The sequence below is a fragment of the Wyeomyia smithii genome, chromosome 2, assembly GCF_029784165.1.
Source record: "Wyeomyia smithii strain HCP4-BCI-WySm-NY-G18 chromosome 2, ASM2978416v1, whole genome shotgun sequence".
In the NCBI taxonomy this organism is placed as follows: Eukaryota; Metazoa; Arthropoda; class Insecta; order Diptera; family Culicidae; genus Wyeomyia; species Wyeomyia smithii.
The window spans coordinates 231,073,220-231,100,488 of record NC_073695.1 but is presented as its reverse complement, the minus strand read 5'-3'; the positions used below and the strand labels follow the sequence as shown (position 1 = coordinate 231,100,488).

Genomic DNA, 27,269 nt, shown 5'->3' with positions numbered 1-27,269 from the left:
TCACGGATACCACCCTCCTACTATTTTTTTTTCGACCAAATCTTGGTACAATTTTGCTGTCGATTGAAAAGCTTCAACGTTGCTTTCATCCAAGAACACGACATTTTCTAGATGCTGTGAGAGAATCATCAGAAGTGCTCACATGTTTTTAGCGCCAATTTTTTTCAATCCAACACCAAAACGATGTTACATCCGGTGGGATTTCCGCTTTTCGATACCAAACTCTTCACATTTGTTTCACTCGATGACACTAGTTACGCATGTTAGAGGTCAGCTTCTTCGTTAAGCTCCAAATATTGCCATGAAGACACATTTGCAATGAAACTGCTACCAAACTCTCTTCGTCAAGATTGACTCCTGGTAATCCTGATCAACCATTGTCATTACCTTATTTTATGAGGTACTGGTGTGACATTTTCACAATACATAATACGTACTTACAAACAAGACTAATTAAGTTAAAATCTGGTGTTTTCATAAGTCAGCGACATATGAAAATCTAAGGTGTTTTTACCATGGTGTGGAACCCTACAAACGATATTTAGGTTGTAATATTTGATATTAGATTCAATTGCTTTAAAATAACTCATAATTAAGTAAGCTTAGTTATTAGCATAATCTCTAATGGTTCTAATCCCCCATAGTCTCAGATTTGATATTATCAACTAGGCACAAACGAGTGAAAAAAAACGCGCACACGCTTGATTGCTGACTTTTACTTATAACAATTGATTTATTATAATTTCCTTACACGTACCTTGTTTTTGTTTTGCTTGTATAACTTTCTTACAACTGACAACTAAGAATATACTTTGATACTTTGAATAATCGTAATAATCTGGTTTTGGGGTAGTTTTTTGTTTTGTTTTGGATTGCGGGACTAATGCATAAGAAACAAATGTTTTATTTAAAAGAAAACCTTACTTCTCACAATCGATTGCTAAATATGTTTTGCACTACGTTTAGTTTAAACCATTCATGCTTCGCTCGGTACACTCGTGAACACACATTCGCCATTGCGCACAATCAGTTCTAGAGTACAATAAATATATTGGTATTTCTACAAGACAGTCGCACGATTTTGTTCAGTTCGTGGCTTTTTTTTTGTTATCGATAATCACAATGGGAAAATTTTATCGATTAATTAACCTTACATGTGGGTCTTTTGTGGTTTGCGTTGCGTATTTGTTGCTTCTTTTATTTTTTTGTTCTGTTATTGTATGGTATAGTTAGTTGCTTCTTGCTTGTTCTTGGAAAAGAATTCGAATTCAAATGAGATTATTTCTAGTTGAATACCTTACGCGTAGAGATTTTTCTGTGTGTATTTATTCCATAATAGTGAGTAGACTTTTCGCAGTACTCAGCTTACGACGAACGATTGATTTATCTTGCTCAACATTTTGCTATGGTTTCATATATGCTTCAGTGCCAGCATTAGTTGTGATAATTTTGCATTTTATCACACAGAATGTTGTGAGAGATAGTGTCCTAATTATTTTGTATTTTAGTACAGTCACTTTTTTGTACAGTCCCATTTTTGTGATTAAGGAAGGTGGGCAGCTAGCCGAATTCTTAGATGCGATTCTTGCTTTTTGGTTTATGTGTATCCGAATGCACTTGTTTTATCATTACTTTTATCATGGAAAGATATACCAAGAAACCTGCATAATCAATCGTAATCCTGGGGAAGATTATTTCTGTGCTTAAAAACCGTTCGCTATTCTTACGATACAGACTATTTAGCTCAACCACAATCGATGACAGTTGGAATAAAGTATTTAAGTATTTCCTTAGCGAATAAATGCTATGAGTTTCCAAATCGCCTTAAACAGTTGTGCAGTTTCGTTTTGTTAGAGAAGCAAAAGAAGGGAATGTATAGTTGTAGAAAGTTGGTTTGGTACCGATTCACCAACAGATCTCTACAAGTTCTGTGGCGTAAAATAAGGGATTCTCTGGATTTGGTTTCGATTCGCTACGGTGGTTTTCGGGAAGCATTCGACGGGGGAAGAGTTTTAGTCGCGGTACATCCGTACACTTCGTCTGTTTTTGTAACACGTGTGCGTGTCGATTTGACTATTTTCTGAACTACTCTGTAGTGCGAGTCCGCACCACGTGGTCGTATCTAGTGTTTGTTTGCTCTACTACTTGGGACGGCAATAAGGTGAATCAGATCAAATCTGCAATAGAGGTGGAAAAATAACAATCGTGTAAGATTATCGGTTTTGTCTGGAAACTGGAGACACTTTTTGGGACGATTTGTTATGATGTGTGTATGCTCTACTTGCATTGATGTGCGATTTCCCGAAAGGAGAATAAAATTGATTTATTTAAACTACTGTAACTATGCTTTTCATTTGTGCTAAAAATGGACATATCCTCAAACGGTTGCGCCTTTCGTTTATACTTTAATCAGTCGGTCGGTTCCAAATCAGCCATCTTCGTTCTCGTGATCAGGTCAGTGCTGGTAAAATTTTTAATGAAAAATTACATTTGCTTTTTACAATCAACCTTTCTGCTGTGTTTCCAATAATGTATTTTTTGTTGTTGTGTTCCTTAATCTATCTTTTCGTAAACTTTAGCTGACTTTAACCTGAAAAATTCTTACTGAATCTAAGTGTTCTAGCTACTAATAACAAAGACTCAACCACTGTTACAACATATTTTACTTCTCCTAGTGTAAAGATAATTTCATTTGCGTTTGCAATTAGAAAAGAATTTAAAAAAACCTTCGAATATGTACACGATTTTGCAACGTGAAAGCAATCGTTTATTCGAAGGATTATATGTAGAAAAATCACACGAAAATCCGTATCTAATTTCAATTTACATTCAATAACACTATCCTAGACACTAGTCCATATTGTGTTAACTTCGGGTTTGCAGTGGATGGGAGAGATGGGAGGGACATGTTTTTTTTGGTTGCTTAATCACCACACTATCCACAAAATGTGAGAAATAAAAAGAACAACATAAAAAAATAACATTGCACAAAATTGTTCTATTCGTTTACAATCACAATATTTTTGTAACGATTCACATTTCACAATAATTAGTAATGTTAGATGTATTCTCATTGAGTAAGATTTTATAAATTTGAATAAAAATTCAAAACCATAGTTTTCAATGAAAAAAGACATTCTAGTTTAGGTAAGCGATGAAGATGTGCAATACACAGCACATCCCGCATTTGCTCGGAAGAGTTCAACGTTTTTTTTTTCGACATAGGTTCTATCATATCAAGACAAGATATTAACATTGATTTTGCATAAACGCTTAATTGAATTTGCATTTTTGCTACTATTGCATGCAAAAATCTACGTTTTATCTTTCAATATTGCAAATCAACTAAACACAGAATGGTTTGCGCTTAGGTACATAAACGCGGGTAAAGTTTCCACAATACGATTTGCCTACTAAATAGGCATGTTGGTTTTTCAATATACCACCAGAATCTGAATAAAATAAATCGCAATAAAATGGTAGTGAAGTTAAATAAATTAATCTGGCAAATTATTTCAAAATCTATACTCAATGACAAAGTCCTTAATTTTCTCCTGATGGAGCACACTCCTTGCTAACCGTTGCCGCTTCAGCAAACATCGTCCCGATGTCCTTGCTTTCAAGTGTCTCCGGCGAGAATGGCTCTTCGTAGGTAAGGAAGCTATTCGAGTTCGAGATGGTCGTTTTGCGGCGTGGGTCTTTGCTGCTCTTTAGGGAGCTACTCTTTCCCAGCCGAACGACATCCCGCGACTTGCGACCACCGGCTGACGCCTTCAGCTGCTCATCGACGACGACGGCCATGTTCTTCGAGGCTGATTTTTTTCGCTTGAGCGACTTTGTCGCCGTCGTCATCGAGCCGGAATCAACAATGATGACGTCTTGCTTACTTTTGCGTTGAACGAATTCGTCGGAAATAAAAATCAGCTCCACGCTATTGGCGGCATCAATTCTGTTCACCGGTAAAACGAATTCCTCCTCGTTGTGATTCGAACTGAGCGAAATATCATCAACAGATTTAGATTTGGACTTTTGCTGACTGGGATTGGCAGTGTCGGAATCGAGCACCACTGTCAAAGTGTCATCCTCTAGATGCAGACACTCGATCACTCCATGAGCAGCCGGTGGGGTTTCCTCGACCACTTTTTGATCGATACTTTCCATCGATTTTGAAAACTTTTTCGCTTTGTGGATTCTAACCTTCTGGTCGCACAGCGACTGTCGACGGAACTCATCGGAGATAACTATAATTTCCTCAACCTGTGTTCGTCCCTTACGGAGCTGTGGTTTCTTACGGTAACCGGCACGGAGGCCGTGCTGAACGCCAATCGATCTACGCTCAACGGTTTCGCTATGGCGTCTCTGAAGACGGCTTGAGTCATCTTCGGTTACACTTGGTGAAGGGGAAGGAGAAAGGGGAGAGGGAATCAGTGGAGACCAACTCGCTGCTTTGGAAGGACTACCGCCCAATTTGTCTACTGTTAGTGTACGATTGCACTCGCTGTCTGAATGGATGGGAAGGTGGGTTCCTACTATCTTGGGCCTGCTATGAGTGTCACCGCCGCCGGCTTGCAACTGTGTCCCGTTCGTAGTTTCTTTATCGCTTACGATCTGTTTTAAAATATTTTTAATATCTAACGATAATCTACACTTTGTACACGATGAGGATGAGCTATTAGTATCGTTTAGCTTAGTTACTAAACTATTCAAATTGTCTTTGTCTAACTGTAGTAATTTCTTACTTTTACCTTCTTTGCTGAATGTGGTGGAAGCGGCAGCAGACAGGACAGTTTCGATATCCAGCGAGGATTGTTTCGCGCTTCGTTGCGGCTCCCCATGACGCTGCAAGTTCTCTTTGGAAATGTTGATTATGTTTTCGTTGCAGGCGCATTTCTTAAACTTGAGATTCAGTTCGATCATGCTGCTGTCGCTAGAGTACGATATAAACCCCTGCACGTCACTGTTACCGCAGTCGGCTGCGGCCTTGTCACCGGCCATCACCGCCGAGACACGATCTTCGTCTACATCGGAATTCTGCTGAAAATGATCGATCGTAACCCCGTTGATGTGTACGGTAGCTTTGGTGTTGCCGCTTCGAGCCGAATCGGAGCTTCGTTTGCTGTTGTTGTTGCTGCTGTTGAGCTGCCGCTTGTTGTCAATATCCTCCGGGTTATAGGAAAGGGAGGATGGAAATATATCGGCGGCTGCGGCGGAAGGAGCCGAAACACTGACAGGGACGTTGGTAGCAAGATTAAACTCGCTACCAGCGTCCGACCCCTGATGCTAGAGAAGTTTTTCACCCGTCGACACATTCGTTGAGTTTGAGCTTATCGTTATCGATGCGTTCAAAATTTCATCATCTGTAAGAGAAAGCACATGATATTACTGGTTTTGTTCGTAGGAATATGGAGGGTAGATGTTTGTAGTTATTTATTCATTCATAAATATTTATTAAGAACAGCAGATCTATTGTATACCCATATCAGGGTGGCCACTCATTTTACATTTTCGAGTTCCCGCATTTTTCCCGACTTTTTCCCGCATGATTGCAAGAAATTCCCGATTGTCAGAAACGGTAACTTGGTTATGTTCTATCGACGGCTGAACGTCAATTTTTGGACCCTAAATTGGAAGTAATAGCTCATATAGTCATATCATTTCTACCGAATTTGCACGGGACATTCTACACAAACAGTTGATTAGTTACATAAAATGCAACTTTTGCCTTCCCATGGTAGACAATTTAAATACAATTTTTGCGGTTTTCTCAAATTTGCAAATCTTTCATTGCGCAGTCAATAATCGTGTTAGCTATTTCGCTTATTATATTCATTATGTTTGTCTATCTGTCTCCTAAAAAATATGATATAAGCACCCTTTTTTTTCAACGCATAACAACCTATGAGGGGAACAACAACAAACCAAACAGCACTTTTCGTACAAACTTTTTTTTCGTTGTTCAGATCATCGGATAAAGTCGTGGGAAGTTATGGGTGAACATGAAACTACTTACTAGTGCTGGGACTATCCGGATATCCGACAAATATCCAAAATCCGGGTCAACCGGATATCCGGATATTATCCGACAGGATATCCGGATTTTCGGATGCTCGGATATCCGGTAATTATATCCGAACATAGTTTAATGAGAAATTATGTAAATAATTACTTACGAGGGGATGGGGGATTGTGGAAAAAGCCATTTTTCGCGTTACATTTAATTCGAACGGGCTTAAAAGGCAGAAAAAAAATCCGGATATCCGGATAGTATATCCGGATATCCGACTATTCGATTATTCGTATCCGGATATTCGGACATCCGAATAGTATTCGTTTACACATCCGTGATCCGAGCTTCGGATAACCGGATCACGAATATATCCGGGTAAAAGTCTCAGCACTACTACTTACCCTAAAAGTAATAAATATTTTGATTGAATTGATTATTTAGGGAACAAAACTTGTCACATGGATTTGCGTTTTTTTTTTCTCAAATTAAAGATATTATTTTACATTCAGGAAAAATTCTGCGATTTAACTGTATTTCGTTTAACACGCATTACATAGATTCTGAAAATTTCAGAAGTGCATTCACAACTTTTTCAGTATTTTGATTTGCTAGTTCATTAAAATTACATCTCTCTGGTTATCTGCCAACATCTTCAACTTGTTTGCATCCAGCGCTCAAAATGGCCAAGCTGATAAAAAAAATGATATTAGGGGCCAACATTTCAAAATAAGTGATTTCGAAACTTAACAAATAACCTGGAAATCAGAAAAATGATATTGAATTATTATTTTTCAAATTAAAAGGCTGCACGAACTGTCTGGCAGAAACCGTTGCCATGGAAACACATTTATTTTTAACTTCTTTTAAACTTTTCAAGAAAAAAAATATTTCCCAAAATTTTCCCAAATCCTTATTAGGATTTTTTCCGAAGAATTTTTAGTTTTTGTTTCTCCATGATCATCAATAAAATATTTTTCAAAAATCAACTCTTTGAAATGTTTAATTTAAAATATTTTTAATACTCAACTACTGCCAACAACTTTGCCGAAAACATCGCATCAATCAAACAAATCGTTCTGGTTTCGAAAAATAAACTTTCAGTAATTTTAACTTCTTCCGTGTTCAAATAATCAACGTTGTAACATTTGGCAACTTAGAATTCAAAACTTTTTGAGATATTCAATATTTTTTTTCAATAGAACTACTATCTAAAGCTTTGCCGGAAACATCACACCAATCAAGCTAATTATTTTGCCTTTAAAACATTTAAAGTATTTTTGTTTATTGGCCACAGATTTGGCAGCGGTGCACAGGGCGATTGCAGCGCTAGCGCTACGATCCTGCAGACACTAACAGTCTCTCTCGAGCCGAGACACGAACCTACGACGACTGACTAGTTAGGCCAGCATCGTACTCTAAGGCCTGTTACAAAACGAAAAACATGTAAAAAGTCGTAGGAAGAAACAAATAAAATAAATACAATGTTTTCTTGAAAAATCTCGAAAACGATAATATCATTTTTTTAGAGTATTTACATCAAAAATAGTTTTTTTACAATCAAATTGTATAATTTACAGAAAAAATACGAGTTTGAAATATGAGCATGAGCATGAGCATGATTGACCGCCCGCGGTTGCTACTCCGTTATCGCCAGATCAGCTGTAGTTACACAGAGAACCAACAGATGATGTTTGGGACTAACATTCATCCTCAATGTGTAAAAACTGGTGACCTTAATCTTTTTATTAGGCAATACCGGCGCCGGCCGCATCCGGATGCAGGTCAATGAAGGAGTTTGTATAGGAATATGTTGACGTGATACTCGCTTAATCGGAAGCCGAGAACACCTCTGCACTTCCACGAGAAATCACTGGGATGTTGGAGAAAAGGGCAGGGTTTTCAGTAGGGTTCGTTCTGGTAAACGATGCGCTGAGTTTAAGTACCGGGTTCATAATAACAAAATCGCGCGTACGAGTTTATTATAACTTCCACGGAAATCATATAACTTTTAAATATCATGCGAACGAGTTCGTAAATATTATGACTACCGTAAAACACCTACTGAGTATAAAAATTGGCAGAGTTACATGCGTTCAAAGCCTAAAAACTGAAAATAAAATGCAAATATGCATATTAAGCAAAGTTCGGTCAAGTATTTTTTCACACAAGGGATACGAACAAAGGATAAGTACGCGTTATTTATAAAAACGTCGTAGAGTCGTGTAAAAATGTAACTGTGTAAAAAAACACCCTTTTGTAGTCTGTTGTCACTCTTGTTACTTAGTGTTTTACGCGTAAACCGTGTAAAAAAACCGCGTTATTTATAAAAAAAGACGTATAAAAACTGCGTTACTAGGAAGACCGTCATAAAAAAACGTGTAAAATAAAATCGTATAAAAAAAATTTTACTGTACGAACAAAGGACTGTAAAGGACTGTACACAGGATTCAACAGCATTTCATTGTTAACATTACTCTGATATCCCGGCACTATAGAGGCAAACATGATCCCGTTTATTTGGATGATTTACGTTACAATTTCTGAATTTGAGCAAAAATTTGCACGCGGAAACTATTCTACGTTCGCTCGCGGTCGCAGGTTGCTTCGATCCAGAAAAAAATACGAGTTTGAAATATGTACAAAAACTAGTTTTTCAAAAAAAATCAAAATAATGTTTGCTTTATTTTGTGGCAAGTTTTAAATGTTTTTTCAATCAACTGCTCCGCATAGCAAGTACGTCCCAAACCCAAATTTTCACCAGCATTGAGTTTCTAAGCGAAAATGGTAGCTAGTTTCGCTAGAGTTCGCCAAATATTTCTTCTAACTGAAATAAAAATCTATTTGAAAAACTGGATAACCAGAACTGTGTGCCACTTATTTTATCCTCAATTCGTTCATTCAAACAATTACTAATAACTGGTAATGTTAGTAAGACTGTACAGTGAAACTTATTTTGCATTGCTCTTAGAAATTGAAACAGGATTTATTGTACATATGAGAATTCATGATTATTTCTCTCACTTAAAACGTTTTCTCGACAAACTGGCAACTTTCATTCCCAGATTCCGGGCCGATTTTTGACCCCGGTTTCAATTCGTTTTACCATCTTGAGAAGTCCCACAGAGTCCATTCAATTTTTTTGGATAACACCAGATTTCGACATTTAATGCTATTCTAAGACATTTGGTTACATTTAATGCTATTCTAAGACATTTGGTGACAACATGTATTTCATTTGAAAAGCAGGACTGCTAATAGTAGTCAGCTGGTCAGCGGGTCAAAATAAGTAAGTTTAGTGATTTTTTGGTCAAAAAATTGACTGCTAAAGAAAAATGTGACTTTTAAGGGACCAACTTGCAGTCCTGCACTTCCAACTTCTCCAGCATTTGTAATTGCATCATACACAATACTTTGAAAAAATCTTGGTAACAAAATCCCGATCAAATAAAAAAAACCCGACTTTTTCCCGCATTTTTCCCGATGTAATTTAATTCCCGACTTTTTCCCGCATTTCCCGTTTGAGTGGCCACCCTGATGCCATATTCATAAATTCATAATCGAATATTTTCTTGATCCTTCTTGATAACCTGAACCCGCAAAACTAACAAAACTAACATACTAAAACACATAGAGTTAATACTTATGCAAATGATCGGGACTGAAAATTGTTATGTGTTTTTCAGAATGCCCGAAATATATCATCAACCCACTAAATTAATGCACTGGAAGTTTTGGATGGTCTAAAAACATTGAGCTCCTCTAATGGGCCCGACGAAATTGCTTTTAATTTTAATGGAGTAATGAGGGACTATGGGAAGTCTGGACCACTTTGGAAGATATCTACGCGAAGATGGATCAATCAAGGTCGATTAGAAGAGCAATTGCCCTGGCTGAGCACCACATTACGATGCCTAGAATCAGAGAGCTATACCAAAAATGAACATTCAAAAAGTCGGTGGACCTACTGCAGTGTCTAGATTTTACTACAGAATGCATTTGCCAAGGGATTGCGGTTTGATGTATCCCGAATGCTCCTTCGGCGATTTAAAAGACCTGAATGTTACTTCAAGATTGTCTTATTCAGGATAATTCGCGTGGTGGTCCATATCGACTCGCGGGTGATATAGAACACTGCATTCTGTTTATGTTTCTTAGAGTGAGTGTATAGCACAGAACCAAGCGGCTTTGAGAAGGTTTTGAAGATACAGAACCTCTGCGGAACTATTACCCATGGAATAACACCTGCTACAAACCGTTAAGTAACAATTGATCTTGAAGCTTCCTTCTCGTAACCCCAAATTGTTAGCAAACAACGGAGATGTACCTACACGGCGACACTGCAAACTGTGTCGAACAGATCTGTCGCTTACTTTTGCGGAGTTTTCCGGTGTATTTGTAGATGGACGATATAACTTCCGCAATATAACGTGTCCCTTTACTCGCTGGTGCACTGCCTACGGATTGTATATTGGTAGTCTGGCTATTTGAATGAGTTGTTTTTTCAATCATTCCAACAGCTCTGAGGGCTTTCCTTTGGTCTGGAAAGCGGCGTACATGTTTTCAGTACATGAGAAAAAAAATAAAAATAAATCAATAACTACCGAGGAATCTCTGCTCTTTGCTTTATACCGAAGCTCTTCGAGATCGTCGTGTTTCAACCTGCTTTCTCGGTTTTTAAACCACACGGTTTCATGCCTAAGCGATCAGCGACCACATATCTTCTGACACTCACTCAAATAAACCACTAAACCACCATTTTGAAACTCGGAAAGCTTGTCATTGAAGGACGTCTATTCCACTGGTTTTAATCAGGTGGGATTCCGAACGGCATATAGTAGTGAATATCAATGGAGTCAACATATTTAACATATTTCTTCGCTAACTCCGGCATCTCATAAGGTAACCATCTCGGCCCAGTGTTAGTTCTTATTTACCTTAAAAGACGTCGATTTCTGGCTCCAAGGCCCTCGATTGTTATTTGGTGATGATCTAAAGCTTTCGTTCAAAAGTTAAGGCGTTGTCAGAAACAGCAGTTCTCCAGGAGCAGTTATAGATTTTTGTAAAATGGTGTGTGAACAACCGTATACAATTGAACGACGACAAATGCGAAGCAATAACATTCCCAAGGAAGCTAAGTCCGAGTGTACTGCTTGACTGAAAGCTAACGCTTAAGCAACACATGACATTCATCGTCGACTAGACTAACAGAAACCTGAGATTCATGACGCCTATGGCCAAAAATTCCAGCGACGTTTTTTAGTATAATCTGCCATCTGTAACCTACTGCTTAACAATATCATCATGTTCCTATATTTCGCACACCTAGTGATTTCAGTGCCTGCGCCAGAACCCATTTTTTGTTTGTTTTCCAGTATTGGTAGTGGGAATCTACGATCGAAGACCCCAGGCGCTTGCCGATCGGTCTTGTTCTATATCCAAGATTCCTGCCCGTAAAGCGCCACCGAGAGGATCAGCGTACTTTAGAATACAAATTTAGTGCGGGAGCCAAGCTGGCTACCGCAATCTGTATATTCATTTCGGGCTTACATACCTAGTTAACAAATTACGAGTGTGCCAAGATAAACAAATTCATGAACCACTTCGAAAGTATCCCCAACCACCACCACCGCAACTTGTAGGTCTACCAACTCAAGCATTTTCCCTTCGAAAAGCATTTGCGACCACCTCTACAGCTCTTCGACTAACACCGACGATATCAATGTCGTCCGCGGAGCCTAGACGCATGTGGGACTTCGTGATGATGATACCGCTACTCTGTAAGTTGTATTCTCGACAATTATCGAGGATTTATATCAAGATAAATATCTTATCCGTCGTAGATAATTCCACTTTCCAGGTTCCATTTATAGAATAGGATACGATAAGATAATTTCATATGCTACAGTCGAGTCTATGTTCCTTTTTATAGACATATGAGTCTTTCCAATCAGTCCGTAGATAGGTTTTCCTCAGACCATACCGTCAAGATAATCTGATTGATTGCACTATACCGTACAGCCGGAAAGCCATTATTCCCAGTGGATTTGAAATTCTTTAGCTCTATGCATGCTGTTTTTCACTTCGTGATAGTCAAGGATCCGCAGTGTGTCCTCTCCAAATTCTCTCCTGTCCATCTCGACGGCTCTCCTACCTTCCTTACCATTAAACACCTGGCTACCGGCGACTTATCGATAATCATGTTTCTCTCACTGTCGATACACATGACAAGAACCAGCACGGTTCGGTTCCTGGTTTCGTCAATCGCTCATAGAAGTTCCTCGTGTCGTGCCTGGTGTCGCAATTCTCTACCTTCGCGAGAACACGATCGTGGTATTTACAGTAGCTCTAGTTTTCCAGTATTTCTCCAGTAACTGACACGTCACACGACTTGCTGCTACTAACGTGTTAGCGTAGGCCCGGTTCTTTTCTTCCGTCACTTCTAGGCAAATACTGATTTATGGCACCGCAGGCTAGGTATACGCATGTAACCAGATAAACCTAATTTTTCGATGCCTACTTGAGTTCTCGGGCGACTGTGTCGAGAATCGTTCAGCGGCACGTGAACAAGAGTAGAAAGATCGTCTCTTTTTTCATATCTTTTATTAACGATCTCAAGCAATTCGCAGTGATTTTCATTATAAAGATGTCAGAGGTGTTTGAGATGTTTCGTGTCTATGAAGTGATGGTTACTAACCCGTGCACCAGGGCAGCGCGAGTACTACTTGAAGGACCAGCAGCGATTCTACGCAGAAAAAGAATTAACTATGGTGTACACTGTACAGTAAAACGGAGTCTCTGAAAAAATCTTATTGAGATGTGGACCTAACACAAAACTGATTGATTAAGCTGCTGAGCAGCGCAGAAAGTTAGTCCAGAATCGGTTATCGGTAACGCAACTAATGGGTATAGACTGTGTAGCATGGAAACTCAGCGCTTGTTCATGGCATGAGAAGTGAAAATCGATGAAGACATGAGTATATGTCCAAGACGAATACGGACCCTTAGTTGATTGTTGCTGGCAACTATTTCGCTGAAGAAGCGGATACTCTTCGCATAGTAAGCTAGGCAGTATTAAATTTTTTTTTGGGGCAAGTAATCAAAAGCAAGTAAAACTTTTATATTGGGGCTGTAGTTAACGAAACAGTAATGCCTTGATTTCCTCCGAGAAATGTTAATAGTTGAGTTGCCAAACAATCAGTAGGATTCTCAAGATTAACTTTGTTCATAGCATGCAAAACTAAACCCGTATAGAACTACGTAGTGGTCTTATTTCCAACAAGACTATCCATAAACCAACACCCCTGATCTCCTGAACAACTTTCCTTCAGACGGCAGCTTTCTAAATGGTCAGGTTTACAAGATAAATTAAGTTCAAAATAGGTACTCAAAACTATGTGCAGACTAGCGCTGCATACCATCCGAATTTCGAATCAAAATTCACCCTAGCCAAAACCTCTTCATATTCTAAACAATCATGCTGAATATGGTAAGTTTTAAGTGGTCAGATTCTAGTAATAAATTGGAATAAACATACTCAAAACTACATGCATCGTCATGCGGCTGAATTCCGCCGACTACAAGTTCTATACCTACAGAACAACTTTGCTGAAGACCACGACTCTCTCTAGGTTATCGGAATCAAGAGATAGAGTGACATTACCCTGCTCATTTAAGTGATGCTAATCTGTATGTTGGTAGAAAAATACTAAAGTACGGTTGAGGTGAACAAATAAAACATCACACTAGTTTAAGCATCTTTACTCGTGTACGGGTAAGTTGAACTAGTTTATCATGCTATCAATACTTGATTGCTGATGAACGTTCGCATTAGATAGTGAGAAACGTTATCAAATGCTCCTTGAATATCAAGCCAAGCACTCCATGAAACTTCTTTTGTTTCTATAGTGCTCTCGATTTTACCTACCAACACATTGCATTTTATGATCAATCAGCTTTTTTTTAAGTATTGAAAGTATAGGCGTAAAGCTGATCGGGAAAAGCTGGAATGAACTGCCTTTCATAATTCATATGGCAGATAAATTACCAAGCCCCTATTTTGGCTGTATTTGAGCCAGGCGGTACTTCAATTCGATCCTGTATCTCATTAGTGTTGGTAAATGTTACATTTGCCTTAAATTTTTTCTACTTGGTTCCCTGCTTTTCCTCTTATTATCTGGTAGGGGATTTCAATGGACTTCCTGTTTTTTTCTTAGCTTCTGTTCCACCAAAGTGTGTTTTTATTAGATGACTTTTTCTTTAACTTTCATTATAGGAAGTGTGAAGATTGAATGTGAAAATGGCTTTTGTTAGAAAATTCCACAAAAAAACTATCAGGAAAACGGAACTTTCAAACACAGATGCTAATGCTTTCTCAATAGCAGTAGTATTTTGCAACATAATATTATGAGTAAACGGAATTGATCTGTCAGAACTGAAATTGATAGATGAAAAACATGGGGAAACACAACTGCATCCAAGTGACATAAAACATCTCGAATCGAATTGCTGTTTGTTATGTTAAGTCTATAAATCCTTACCCGTCGCAAAATCATCGTCAATCTCATCGTCTTCTGGCATTTCAGGAGCGGTTTTCCCATTGTCTTTTTCCTTCTTTTTCTTCTGCTTTTCCTTATCGGAGTTGGTTTTCTTTCGGCTGCTGTCGCCGCTGCTACCGTCGCCTGCGACACCGCCACCGCCACCACCACCGCCGCCCCCTTTGTTAAGTTTTTGTCAGTTGACCAGTTCCACCGACACAAACTGCTTCAGTCGCTCGAGATACTGGCTGTACATTTCGACATCGTTGTGTCCGGCACCTTCGACCCACAGCGGTTCTACCGCACGGGGACACTTTTCGTATATGGTCATGCCGTGGGAAAAATCTATTACCTCATCTTCGGTACCGTGTATCACAAGAACCGGTGACGTCACCTTGGGAACCTTGTCGATGCTGAAAACAAGAAACCGGTACAATTACAAAGTCAAAGGGGAGGAAAGTTTTTTCTTTCTTTTACCTAGGAAAAGCATCAAAGAACCAGGTTCGCTTCGTAGCTGGGAAAGCTACTCGCATTCCCGACATGAGCGGTGAGTGTAGGATAACCGCACCCACCTCGTACCGACTGGCCAGATCCACCGTCGGGACCGTCCCTATACTCTGTCCGTATAGGATGATATTCTCTGGACTGATGCCATACCGGGTTCGAAGGGCGTGCCAGGCAGCATCGATGTCGGCATACAGATTCTTCTCCGTAGGTTTCCCGGTACTCATGCCATACCCGGAGTAGTCGTAACTAAAGATATTGCAATTTATCCGCTGTCCCAGCCCGATAAAGAAGCTCGTCATTTGACCCAGGTCGACCGCGTTGCCATGGGAGAATAGTAGCGTAAATCTGTGGAAGGTGGAGGGAGAGAGATAAGAAAATATTATCATTTCGTTTATCTTTGCACTTGTTGTTTCAATAGTGAAATCAGTCTCGCCGGAATGCAGCGAAGACCAGAAGAGTGACCTCACTTGATGCGTTTCTTCTATCCTGTGGAGCTCCGACAAAAAAAAAACTAGAACACAACCTGCTTCACGAAGGGGCATACAAACAAAAGAGGATACTATTCAAAGGTGCTTCTGCTAGTATACGAAATTCTATATGTATATGCGCTCCGCTAGGCTAGAAATGTGCAGACAGCCGCCAACTGCATTGCATTTATATCTACACCGGAGAGGCATCTAGTTTAAAGCGGCGTTATATACAATTCGCACATTGCCCCCCTGTGACGTAATGGGTAAAGTTATCCATGCACGTGAGATTCACTGGCCGGTTACGAGCGGAGATTGGAACTTACGTCATATCATATCTGGTACATGTGATCTTCCTTTTGTGGTTAAATAGAGTGCTAACTTTAACACACAACCTGGCGCTTCGGTGTGGTGAAAAGTAGGACGGAATTTCACGGGTGTTGCCCATCTGCCGTTCTACGCGTTTGACTTTGCTACTCACACCATGCCGAATTGTTTTTTTTTTACTTTTCTTGCTAGTGAATTTTGAAAGCAAGTTATTTAAACAAATTTGAGTCATGTCTGACGTTGTTCTAATTAAGCTTATTAGTAAGCCATTAAAATTGATTACGATAAATGGTCTAAGCACTGGTGCTATCTATGCAATACGTTGAATAATTCCTGCTAAATAGCCTGTGAGAAATAATCCGCCCTGGACGCTCTATAAATGATAATTAATTATGCTGATGCTAAACCAACGTAGTTGCATCCCGTGATGGATTATTCACACTAAAACACGATCTAGCTTTCAAAAGGAGCTGCGAAGGAGCCTTTTTGTCGTGCAATTTGTGGTGTTTTACAAAATGCTTGACGACAATAGAGTGGCACCCACGTTCAAAAGTATTTCTTCTAATAGCAATAACCATTTAATGTTATTCAAACATTATTCATTGAATGCTATAGATTATGGACAATTGAAAACACGAAGATGTTTTGCCTTTCTCCTAGAAAGGTATAGCAATCACTTGCAAAACCGAAAGTATAAAAGTGCTCCAAAGGGCCGAATGGCATATATCACTCGACTCAGCTCGACGAGCTGAGCATTTTCTGTATGTGTGTGTGTGTGTGTGTGTGTGTGTGTATGTGTGTGTGTGTGTGTATGTGTGTGTGTATGTGCAGATTTTTATTCTCACTCACTTTTCTCAGAGATGGCTGGACCGATTTTCTTGAAATTAATTGCAAATGAAAGGTCTCGTTGTCTCATAAGACCCTATTAAATTTCATTGTAATCGGATTTTCAGTTTAGAGGTTATGTATCAAAATGTAAAAATCATGAAACATCATTATCTCGAAAACTACACAACCGATTTGAACAAAATTAGATTCAAATGAACGGACTACCTGAAATACCCTTAACTTTAAAATGTTATAAAGATTGGACTGGTGGTTCAAAAGTTATGACAAGAAACGTGTTTTGAAGACTACTTAATCTCACTCATGTTTCTCAGAGATGGCTAAACCGATTTTAATAAAATCGGTGTCAAATGGAAGGTCTAGTTGCCCCATAAGACCCTATTGATTTGTTTTGCGATCAGACTATTACTTTGCCTGTTATGTTTAAAAATGTGAAATTCAGCTATGAAAAGGAACATATTCCGAAGACTACTTGAACTCACTCACTTTTCTCAGAGATGGCTGACCCGATTTCCACAAAATTAGTGTCAACTAATAAGTCTAGCTGCCTCGTAACACCCTATTGAACTTTACTGTAATCGATATGTAACTTCGTCTGTAAAGTACCGAAATGTGAAAATCACGAAACTTCATTATCTCAGAAACTACACAACCGAAGTGATCAATATGAATATCAGATAAGCGGGCTTGTTAAGGGTTAACTAATGAATTATGATTGAACACGTGGCTCATTTCAAGATGGCTTGACAAAGTATTTTTTTTTAATTCTTTTAGCACCAATATTTAGTGGTTAATTTGTGGTTTCGAAATCCAATTTGTGGTAATTTGTGGTTGAGTAATTTCTGTGAAATTTTCAGAAAACTTTAAATTAAAAATTTAAATAATTGTTTTTTAATTATTTTATTATGAAGTATGCCTACAAAAACTACATTTTCGTGAACCACAAATTAAGAGCTTTCGATTGATGTATATATCATCGTTGTCCGATTCATTTGGAGCGAAATCATTTTCAGAGATGGCTTGACTCAGTTTTCTGAAAATTTCTCAGAAATTACTCAACCACAAATCACCACAAATTGGATCGAACAAATTGACCACAAATTGAATCGAAACCACAAATTAACCACTAAATATTGGTGCTAAAAGAATTTAAAAAATATACTTTGTCAAGCCATCTTGAAATGAGCGAACACGTGGTTTCAAAGTTTGGCTGTCCTATACGTTCCCATTTCATTTGATTGTAATCAAACTTAAGCAACCGTTATGTATTAAATTGTTAATAAAACAACGAAAGTCTATTATCACAAAGATAACATGGCTTATTTATACATAACTAGTGTCATACGAACGAGTCATCTCTCGAACTTACAAATAACAAACTTCATAAAAATTTGATATATGGCTCAAAAGTTATGGAAAGAAAAGAAATTCAAAGACTATTAAAAACTATACCTGCTTTGATCGATATATGTGGCCTCAACATAAATTAAATGTGGTATCGTACTATTTGAATGTTCCAAATTCATTGATGTGTTTAAAGTCTGAAAATGCACGACGAATCGGCCATAGGATATGATCAAAGTCTAATAACAAATCGTTTAAAATGATTGGTTTTATCGAAATGACAACATCCTCGACTTTTGGATTCTGTACACGCAAAACTTTTCCTTATTACTTTAGAAGCAATAGCGCAAAATTACCTTTTAGGTAACAAATCCATTACTTAAAAAGCAACAAAATTCTTCCCCAATCAAGTAACAACACATACTGTCATATATTTAGCACGTGTTATGAGAGTACGACTATCTAATAATGGTCGTTTCAACCACATGCAACGTTTTTTCTGTCGAAAAATGCTCCCTTTCTACCTCAAGTCAAAAAAATCACACACCGTCGCATAAATTGCACATGTTACAAGTTTTTTCAATCTCCAATTCATCCGGTAGGCGTGTATTAGTTCGCTTGTTGTATGCATACGGAGTAGCGAAAAAATATGACAAGAGCTGCCAAGCAACATTTTCCCCGTCATAGAGTATACAAACGTTGATGATTTCAAAGACTTGAAATGCGCCTTAAGATGACATCACGATCTGTAAACTGCGTTAGAGAAAAATAAAAACATTCGCTTTTTTGCAAGCTATTTACAGCACATAATCATTGGTTCATGGAAACTCATTTGGACCTGTTTGAATAAACAAAACTCGTGCCCATCCAGAACAATATTCGCAACTCCGGCAACTCTGGCCAGACAGTATTACATATTTCCATTTCAAGTAAACACTGGGGGACGAAACGAAAGTGTTTCTAATTGGACATTTGAGGTTGACGGTTGAGATTCTGATTACGTGTGGATGAAGGGAGACAAAAATGAACCAGATCGTTGCATCAATACAAATGCAGCGAGTGAAGTCTTGCCAACACATGCATTGCGGTGCTTGGCTGTATGTTCTCCTGCAGAAACACATACAAGCGTGTGGCCGTCATAATTTTTATTACTTTTTGTTTGTTACTTTTTGTGTATAATGCGCAGTCATAAGACACAAAAAGTAATAAAAAATTGCCCAAAAGTAATAAAATATTCCCCGTTTGCGTTGGGTGTACATCACCTTAATTCTGAATATATTCATATTGGATGGTATTCGGTTATTTTCAGCAGATTTTCTGGCATCAATCTGACACCGGAAATACTCATATTGGGAGGTATTTGGTTATTTTGGGTGTTTTCCAGAAACTAAAAGTGGTCGTCTTTAAATTCAAAATGGTGTCAAGGGTCAATGTTTGGCTTCTATGCATCATCCCGATTACGAAAACATCCATATTGAGTATTATTTGGGCATTTTCGACTGTTTCCTATAAGTTGCCATTCAGCGATTCAAAATGGTGCCTGAGGTCAATTGTTAGCTCATTGCATCATTCTGGTTCCAGAGATACTCATATTGGATGGTATTTGGTTATTTTAGAATGTTTTTCACAAACCGGAAGTCGCCATCTCGGATTCAAACTGGTATTTAAGATAATTTCTGGCCTCTGAGCGTCATTCTGGCTGAAGAAACACCCATATTGGGTGTAATTCGATCATTTTCGGCTATTTCCCAGGAACCGGAAGTCGCCAACCTAGAATCTAAAATGAGGTCTGCGGTCGATTTCAGCTGCTATGTATCATTCTAGATCCGGAGATATTCATGTTAGACAGAAATCGGCCATTTTTGGCTGTTTTCCAGAAACCACAAGTTGCCATCCTACAATTCATAATGGCATTCATAATCATTACGATTCCAGAAATACTCATATGGGATGGTATTTGGTCGTTTTCCGCTGTTTTTCCGAAATCGGAAGTCGCCATCTTAGAATTCAAAATGGTATCTGTGGTCCATTTTAGCTCCTGTGTATCATTCTTTATCCGAATATTATTACATTGGGTGAAAATCATCCATTTTTTAGCTTTTTTCCAGAAACCGGAAGTTGCCATCTTACAATCCAAAATGTTGGCTGAGGTCGATTATGGAACATATTTGTTAACACTAAAATCATTCACCTGCCAAATATGGTTCCATTTAGTTGACTAGTTCGCGAGATGTGCAGAAATTTGTGCAGAAACATGTGCTTCCAGAAGAGGAATGGCCGTCGAACCATTGTGGACATATTTGTTACCCTTTAAAACATCCACGTGCCAAATTCGGTTTTATTTGCTTGGTTTGTCCTTGAGTTGTGCAGAAATTTATGTTACATTTGTATTGGACCCCTCCTTTCCAGAAGAAGGAGGGGCCTCAAACTATTTACCTTTATCGGGACCAAAAACCCCTACATACAAATTTTCACGTCGATCGGTTCGGTAGTTTTCGAGACTGTATGGATCAAACAGGCAGACGGAACTACATTTTTTTATATGTATGGATTACAACATCAATATTTTAGAACCTAAAGAGTGAATATACATTTATTGGATTGAAGCGTTCATGTAAATCTATTTTTACAAATAAAAGTTTGAATGAGAATTGCTGGGTCTGACCGCTAGGTGGATTAATTTAGGTTTTTAATGTTTAGGTTTATTGAACTAAATGTAAAACAAACAAATCCTGATTTTACAAAATTCAAACTGTTAAAGAGTTTGGAAATTTTTTTAGGCTCCAAACTATCTCCAATGGACCATTATAACACAATAATATTAACGAGACCATTTCGCAGGGCATTGGCTTGGAATAGTCATTAAAAAACCGAACTTCATCGTACTCCATCGAGAATTTGTGTACGATTCCTGATGCAAGGGTTGATGGCAAAACTGGTGCTACCAGTAAGAATAACTATTTTAAAGCTATAGAAAGCGGCTGAAAAAAGCACCAAAGCGTCTGAAGGCCAAGGGAGGACCCACGAATTAAAAATACTGTTTTCTAGTTAATTTTTTTTGTACCGGAACGAAAATGAAGTGATTAAATTAATTTTTACCTTTGAGTAAAACAATTCCATAAATGAGGTTAAAAGATTCTAGAAAAAGATATTCTGTCTACCATGTTGCCTATATTTGATGCCGCTGGAATTTCAGATGCAAAGATTCTGAGTGAAGGCAACTATCAGCAAGCTTGGGAAATTTTATCCGATCAATACGAGAACAAACGGGTACTAGTGGAAACTCACATTCGTGGGTTATTAAATTTGAAGACAATGACATCGGAGTCCCACAAAAAACATCGAGGAATCATCACCGCAGCCAATCGACACGTCGAAGTTTGCGCTACCTGCAACAAGAAATCACCGGAGTATCGGAGCCTATAATTGTTTATCTGCTTATTTCTGCCTTGAACAAGATAACTCGAAAGTCGTGGAAAGCCACTCCGAAGAAAGGCGAGCTGCCAAATTACAAACAAGTCAACCAGTTTCTGAAATCCAGGTGTCAGATTCTGGAGTACTGTGAAGCGGCAACCAACGAAAGTTTTGCCAAAGAAGAGCCACACCGTCTCGGCAAGTACACCTCAAACTTGTGCGGTTTGCGGTGGTGATCATCTGAACTACCAATGCAACGCGCTGATTCACCTGATGGCATCTCAGAAAAATGAAAAGATACGAGCCGCTGGAGTTTGCTTTAACTGCCTGCGGCAAGGGCACCGTTCCAAAGAACATTCTTCCAACAAGAAATGCCATAAGTGTCAACGACGTCACTACGCGTTGCTCCATGATGATGGAGTACCCAATTTGGAGAAACCGTCCAACGTTTCTCTTTCCGCGGAAGCAGTAAACCACCGGTTCCGGCTGCTTCGAATCAACCATTTACATAGAAGCAGAAGATTCCTGCCATCATAGAGCCACCTGTGTCTACAACCTGTTTTTCCAACTTAGCCCAAGCGACCAAGTCTGTGCTGCTGCTTACCGCAGTGGTACATGTGTTTGACCAGAAGAACCACTCTCATCCATGCCGCGTTCTATTGGATAGCGGATCCCAAGTCAACTTTGTGACTGAAGATATGGCCAACCGTCTTGGTCTCTCAGAGAAACCCGCCAACGTTCCGATTGTTGTTATTAACGCACTACGATCCCACGCTCGGGATAAACTTACCTTGAAGTTCAAATCCCGAGTGTCGAACTTCCAAGCAAATCTCGAGTGCCTGATTACACCGAAAGTGACTGGTACAATACCAGTTTTGAAGATCAACACTGGAATCTGCCCGAAGGAGAAGTTTAGGCCGATCCCGGCTTCAATACGCTACGAAAAGTTGACCTGCTAATTGATGCTGAGCTGTTCTTCGATATTTTGAAACCAAGCCAATTAAGTCTAGAAGCTAACCTGTCACAGCTGAGAGATACTCATCCTTGGATGGATTGTATCTGGTGTCATTGTCGAGCCACAAATGTCCAACATTACCGTCCAGCATGCCAACCACACTTCCCTTGAAGATGTCGAGCGAATGATGCAGCAGTTCTGGCAAATCGAGGAAGTCTCTAGCGTTCCGAAGTTGTCAACCGAAGAAATGGCTTGTGAACCGCACTTCCTATCCACGTACCAAGATTGATAGTGCGGGTGACTGTCGTGCACTGGCCCTGAAGAGGTTCTTGATCTAAGAGAAACGCTTGATGAATAATCCAGAGCTACAGGCACAGTAGGTTGAGTTAATCCAGGAGTACGAGGCTCTCGGACATTGTCGGGAGATTTTTGAGGCCAATGATCCACCTAACCAGCCGAAGTATTATCATCCTCATCACGCGGTATTACGTCTATCCAGCTCGAGGGTCGTTTTTAATGCAAGTACAAAGTCCTCATCAAGGCAGCTGTCCTTAAACGAAGTTTTTCAAGTGGGTTCAGTAGTACAGAAAGATTTGCATTTCATCATTCGTCGCTTCAGAAAATTTAAGATTGCGTTTTCCGGGGACATTGCCAAAATGTACAAGCAAGTACTACACGCGTCTCAAGACCGACGTTTTCTTCGTATTTTCTGGAGAGCCCCCTACCTCGCGACAAGGTGCTTGGTACAGCTCGTCGAAGAAGAAGGCAAATCCTTTCCTATCGCAGCTCGCATCGTGAAGGAAGAAACTTAGGGACCATTCATTAATGATGTCACGCGTTTATGGGGGGAGATGGTTTCAATCATTGTGACATTTTGTGACATATGGGGGAGGGGGGGTTAGCTTGAGTGTGACATCACATTTAAACTCAAAAAATAAATAAATTAATAAAAAAGTCACATACCTAACCACAGAGATCAACTCAGAACTATTTATGACAGTTGCATCATTCATTTATAGTTCTACGATCCCTTTTTTGCTTAAGATTCGCTTTAGATAAAATAAATGACAATTTTTTTCTCGCTAAAAAGCATAATATTCGTAATTCTGTTTTACCGTGCATGTTCATTTATGATGGACAGCGCAATTTCATTAATTTTTAGTGTCTCTCAATACAATCAATACAAAATTTGTGACAAAACGTAAATAAAAATGCTTGGCTATTGTAACATGTGGAGAAGATTTGGATTGCGAATTGAATGAAGAAGAGGAACTAAATATTGATGGTCTTTCAAAAATTAGCCATGATGCTGAAGTTACTGTCTCGGCTTTCTATGTCGTAGATATGCGACTCCATCAACAGCATCCTTGGACTAAGAACTAAACGCCTTTTCTAGTTATCTTCTATAATCTTCTTTTCCTTTTAGTTTCAGTTTTTTCAATTAAAGCAGTGGACTGTCTGATTCGTTTCGTACAGAATAATGCAGCAGAAACTTTTCGTTTGAAGTCTACTGAAGTCTACGAAGTCTTACGAGTTAGATTGATAGAAAAAAATGGCGAAAGCGAGTGCATTGTTTTGTATATTTGAAATATCATCGATTAAAAAACTTAATTTTTTAAGCTTTGTTCGTGAATGGAGAGAAAGCAGCCCCGTTAAATTTGATGATTGACATTTGTCTTTTCAACTGGAAATTCTCTCAGTTAGCGAGTACCCAGTTAAAAAGAAACCTAGAAAGCAAACAGTTACTGTACGTCTAAGATTATCTGAAAATGTGTTCTTACAATGCAGTAGCTGTATCAAACGAACTCTGTTCATTTGTAGAAGGCTCCAGGACATTGTGGGGGGAAAGAAGTGGCGAACAAGCTTGCAAAACAAGGATCAAATTCACAGTTTATTGGCCCAGAACCTTTTTGCAATATATAGGGTAGGGAACATATTCTAAGCTGCTTTAGGAACCGCCTGTGTATTGAGACGAAATACTCGAAATGTGTTGGGTGAAATTCAAACAGAAGTATATCAATCTGTTCTCTATCTTTTTCTCTGTCAGAACATGTTTTCAGATTGTAAAATTAAGTTAGCAAACTTCAACAATAACCGGTTAAAGTTACCTATCGAGGGACACTATTCCAATCACACAATCAAAGTTTTCGTTTCCATCATTGAAATTGTCGATATTGATTAAAATTCAGGAGTTTGATACCTTTTTTCTTCGACTGATTAAAATAGGCGCCACTGCTTAAACCGTTCCTTACCCTAATACCGTGTAGTAAAAATGGAACTTAAACTGATGACCAGTTAGTAAGTTTAACAAAGAACATTTTGCACTTAGAACATTAGCCGGGTTCAGAGTGATATCTGTCGCTTTTGTAATAAGTAAACGATAGTGGTCAGTGTATTTGCAAGACGACACGCATAGCAAACAAGGATATATAGGGTAATTGGTCCTTATTAAGAGTATTTCAGGGGCTTATGGAAGGCCACATTTGATGAAAAACTTCTTCTTTGCATATACCCTAACGTTAATCTACTCAGAGTTATTCAACTCCAAGCTTCTTGAATACTCTCCCCTGAAGTGGCTCAAATGTGAACTTCAAATATACCCCACTTAAAGCAATCCTATTGGTTTCATTTAAAAACTGAGAAAATTTCTTGCCAGATATCAGATAAATAAATGGTAAAAACAACATTTTTGAGCCAAATACTGGAAATAGAAGCCAAAATGATCAAAAGTAGTACAGTTTTATACGCATTTCGATGTTTACTCATAGAAAACGTGTTTAACGTTACTATTTTTTGCCCAAGTTGAACGTTTTAAATCGCACTCCAGTTCATTTTTTGACACCAACTTTCTATCTGCTTCAATTTGCGAAAAAATACTATTTCTGTTACTTTTAATATAATGACAGCATCTCTTGCTTTTAGCACCACAGAAATCTTATAAAATACAAATCCATTTGAGTTTGGCCCAGTTATCGGAGTCCAAACACTTTCAAAAAACGTTTCGCAAGATGAAAGAAAAATTTGCGCCCTTAAACATTCAAACTCCTATTTTTTGTTAACCATAAGCCCACTTTCAGAAATGTAAAATCAATCGATTTTTCCATCGTTGTTAGTAATCAAACGGTTCAATATTTATTGTACAGTTAGTGCAGTTAATGCTAATTCTGCGCATATTTGGAACCACTGCGCTCCCAATCATCGTACAATTTCAGAGTGCGCAATTATTGAAACGTGTCGTTTATCACACTTTGCGCCTCGATGATCAAGCGGCTTTAATAACTCATACAAGTTTCTTACTTAAGAGAAACACAACTAAAAAATTTGTTTCCCATTACTGGTAATGTAACTCGTAACGATTTCCCTATTCCGTGTGCGGTTTCGTTCGGACGTTTCCTGCAGCTCTTATCGCGAATCCTTATCAGCTTGTTGTATAACTATGAACCGCGAAATGAACGCAAAAAAACACTGCATAGGTCACAGTAAAAACTTTTGCCATTGATGACAACTGATTAGATTTCGCGACTTGATTGCCACTTCCTTAATGAGTGGTTTCATTGGAAGCGCCGATGATTGGAACATTTAACAGTGAAATGCGATATATTCACCGTACCCGCCTGATCATATGTGCATTTCTGTTTTCTACGCATCAACGGAATGCAGAGGCAGCTTTTAAGAGTTCAAGAGTATGTTGCCAGATTGGGCGTAAACGACTCACAAACACGAAACCAACAGAAGCAGCATTCACGAAGAAGCCCTCTCCATTAGCTTCATGTTCGACATGGCAGGCTACAAAGCACGCAGAGCAGCGATGCTCTCGTTTGCATGTTGGCTGATTACCGTTGCCCGCGCCAGTATGTTGCACCTTGTCAGCAACCTTCAGATCATTATCAGTGATCATCTGGTTCACTGAACATGGATTATTTTTTCTCCATGGCCGACACGCGCTATGTTTCGAGTGTGTTTACAAGTTTATGGTAATCTTCGAATTTAGTCCATAATATTAATACATGGTCTTCCGCTTACCTAGCATTAGTACTGCACTTGACGAATAGACAGGCAATTCGATTCCCCCTCGAGGACCGTGCGAAAAATGCCTCGAAGCACTCCTTTTCTCGGTCGCCGTACTGCCAGTCTGCCCGTTCGAGCAGATTCAGGGTGAATTTACTGTTGGCTGCATCTTCCGCTTTCAACTCGTAGCTCACCTCCGGTGGAAGAAATGCCAGCTTGGAGGCGATCCTTCCCGGACAGGGAGGGCAACAGAACAGACAGCAAAGTTCGCTGAAGCTAAGACCATTCATTTTCTTCTTGTTATCGGACACTTCTCCAGTCGAATCAGCCACTGTTGCCGCTACACCCGCCGTGCCAGACTCGGACTCACCGTAAACGGTTCCTTCGGATCCGAGCTTGCAAGCTGTCGCTGTAACACTTGATTCGGTTGCTCGTTCCAGCTTGAATGCCTTCTTAAACACAAAAACTACAGTCTACAAAAGCTGGCAAAGTAATGAACGTCAGTTTCGAAGAAAAAAAAACCTTGTAGCAAACTGTATTTGCTGTCTTTAAAAATATATGACCGTTCACACTATTTCGCACGAAACACAATGGATTGACTCCTGCTGGGCTAGCCTAACATGGATTCGACACTAGACACGGTGGCAAATTCAACAATATTCCCAGTACGATCGTGATTTGCTCACAATTGTGCACTTTTTATACAGCAAATTATTACAAAACGCAGCTCTGCTTTTTACTACACTATATTTTTTTCGATTTTCCTAACAAAAATGCCACACACTCCCTTCCAGTTTGCTGCTGGCTGACTTTTTGCAGTTTTCTACGTTTTCTATCGAAATCGTCCACACGAGTGACGT

General features: G+C 39.0%; 2 protein-coding genes across 2 annotated transcripts; both read right to left on the bottom strand.

Annotated features, from left to right (window-relative positions):
• Nucleotides 1-709: 709 nt before the first annotated feature.
• Nucleotides 710-11,543, bottom strand: LOC129720456 (uncharacterized). Its single transcript, XM_055671944.1, has 2 exons — nucleotides 11,487-11,543; nucleotides 710-5,280 (listed from the first exon to the last, which is right to left on the bottom strand). Exons 1-2 carry the CDS (start codon nucleotides 11,541-11,543, stop codon nucleotides 3,544-3,546), a joined length of 1,794 nt encoding a protein of 597 aa, XP_055527919.1. The 3' UTR covers nucleotides 710-3,543.
• LOC129722111 (alpha/beta hydrolase domain-containing protein 17B-like) lies at nucleotides 710-27,269 on the bottom strand. The gene is made up of 5 exons (XM_055675348.1): nucleotides 26,425-27,269; nucleotides 15,019-15,393; nucleotides 14,545-14,954; nucleotides 4,746-5,357; nucleotides 710-2,177 (listed from the first exon to the last, which is right to left on the bottom strand). The coding sequence occupies exons 1-3, from the start codon at nucleotides 26,697-26,699 to the stop codon at nucleotides 14,738-14,740; spliced, it is 867 nt and encodes a 288-aa protein (XP_055531323.1). The 5' UTR covers nucleotides 26,700-27,269; the 3' UTR covers nucleotides 710-2,177; nucleotides 4,746-5,357; nucleotides 14,545-14,737.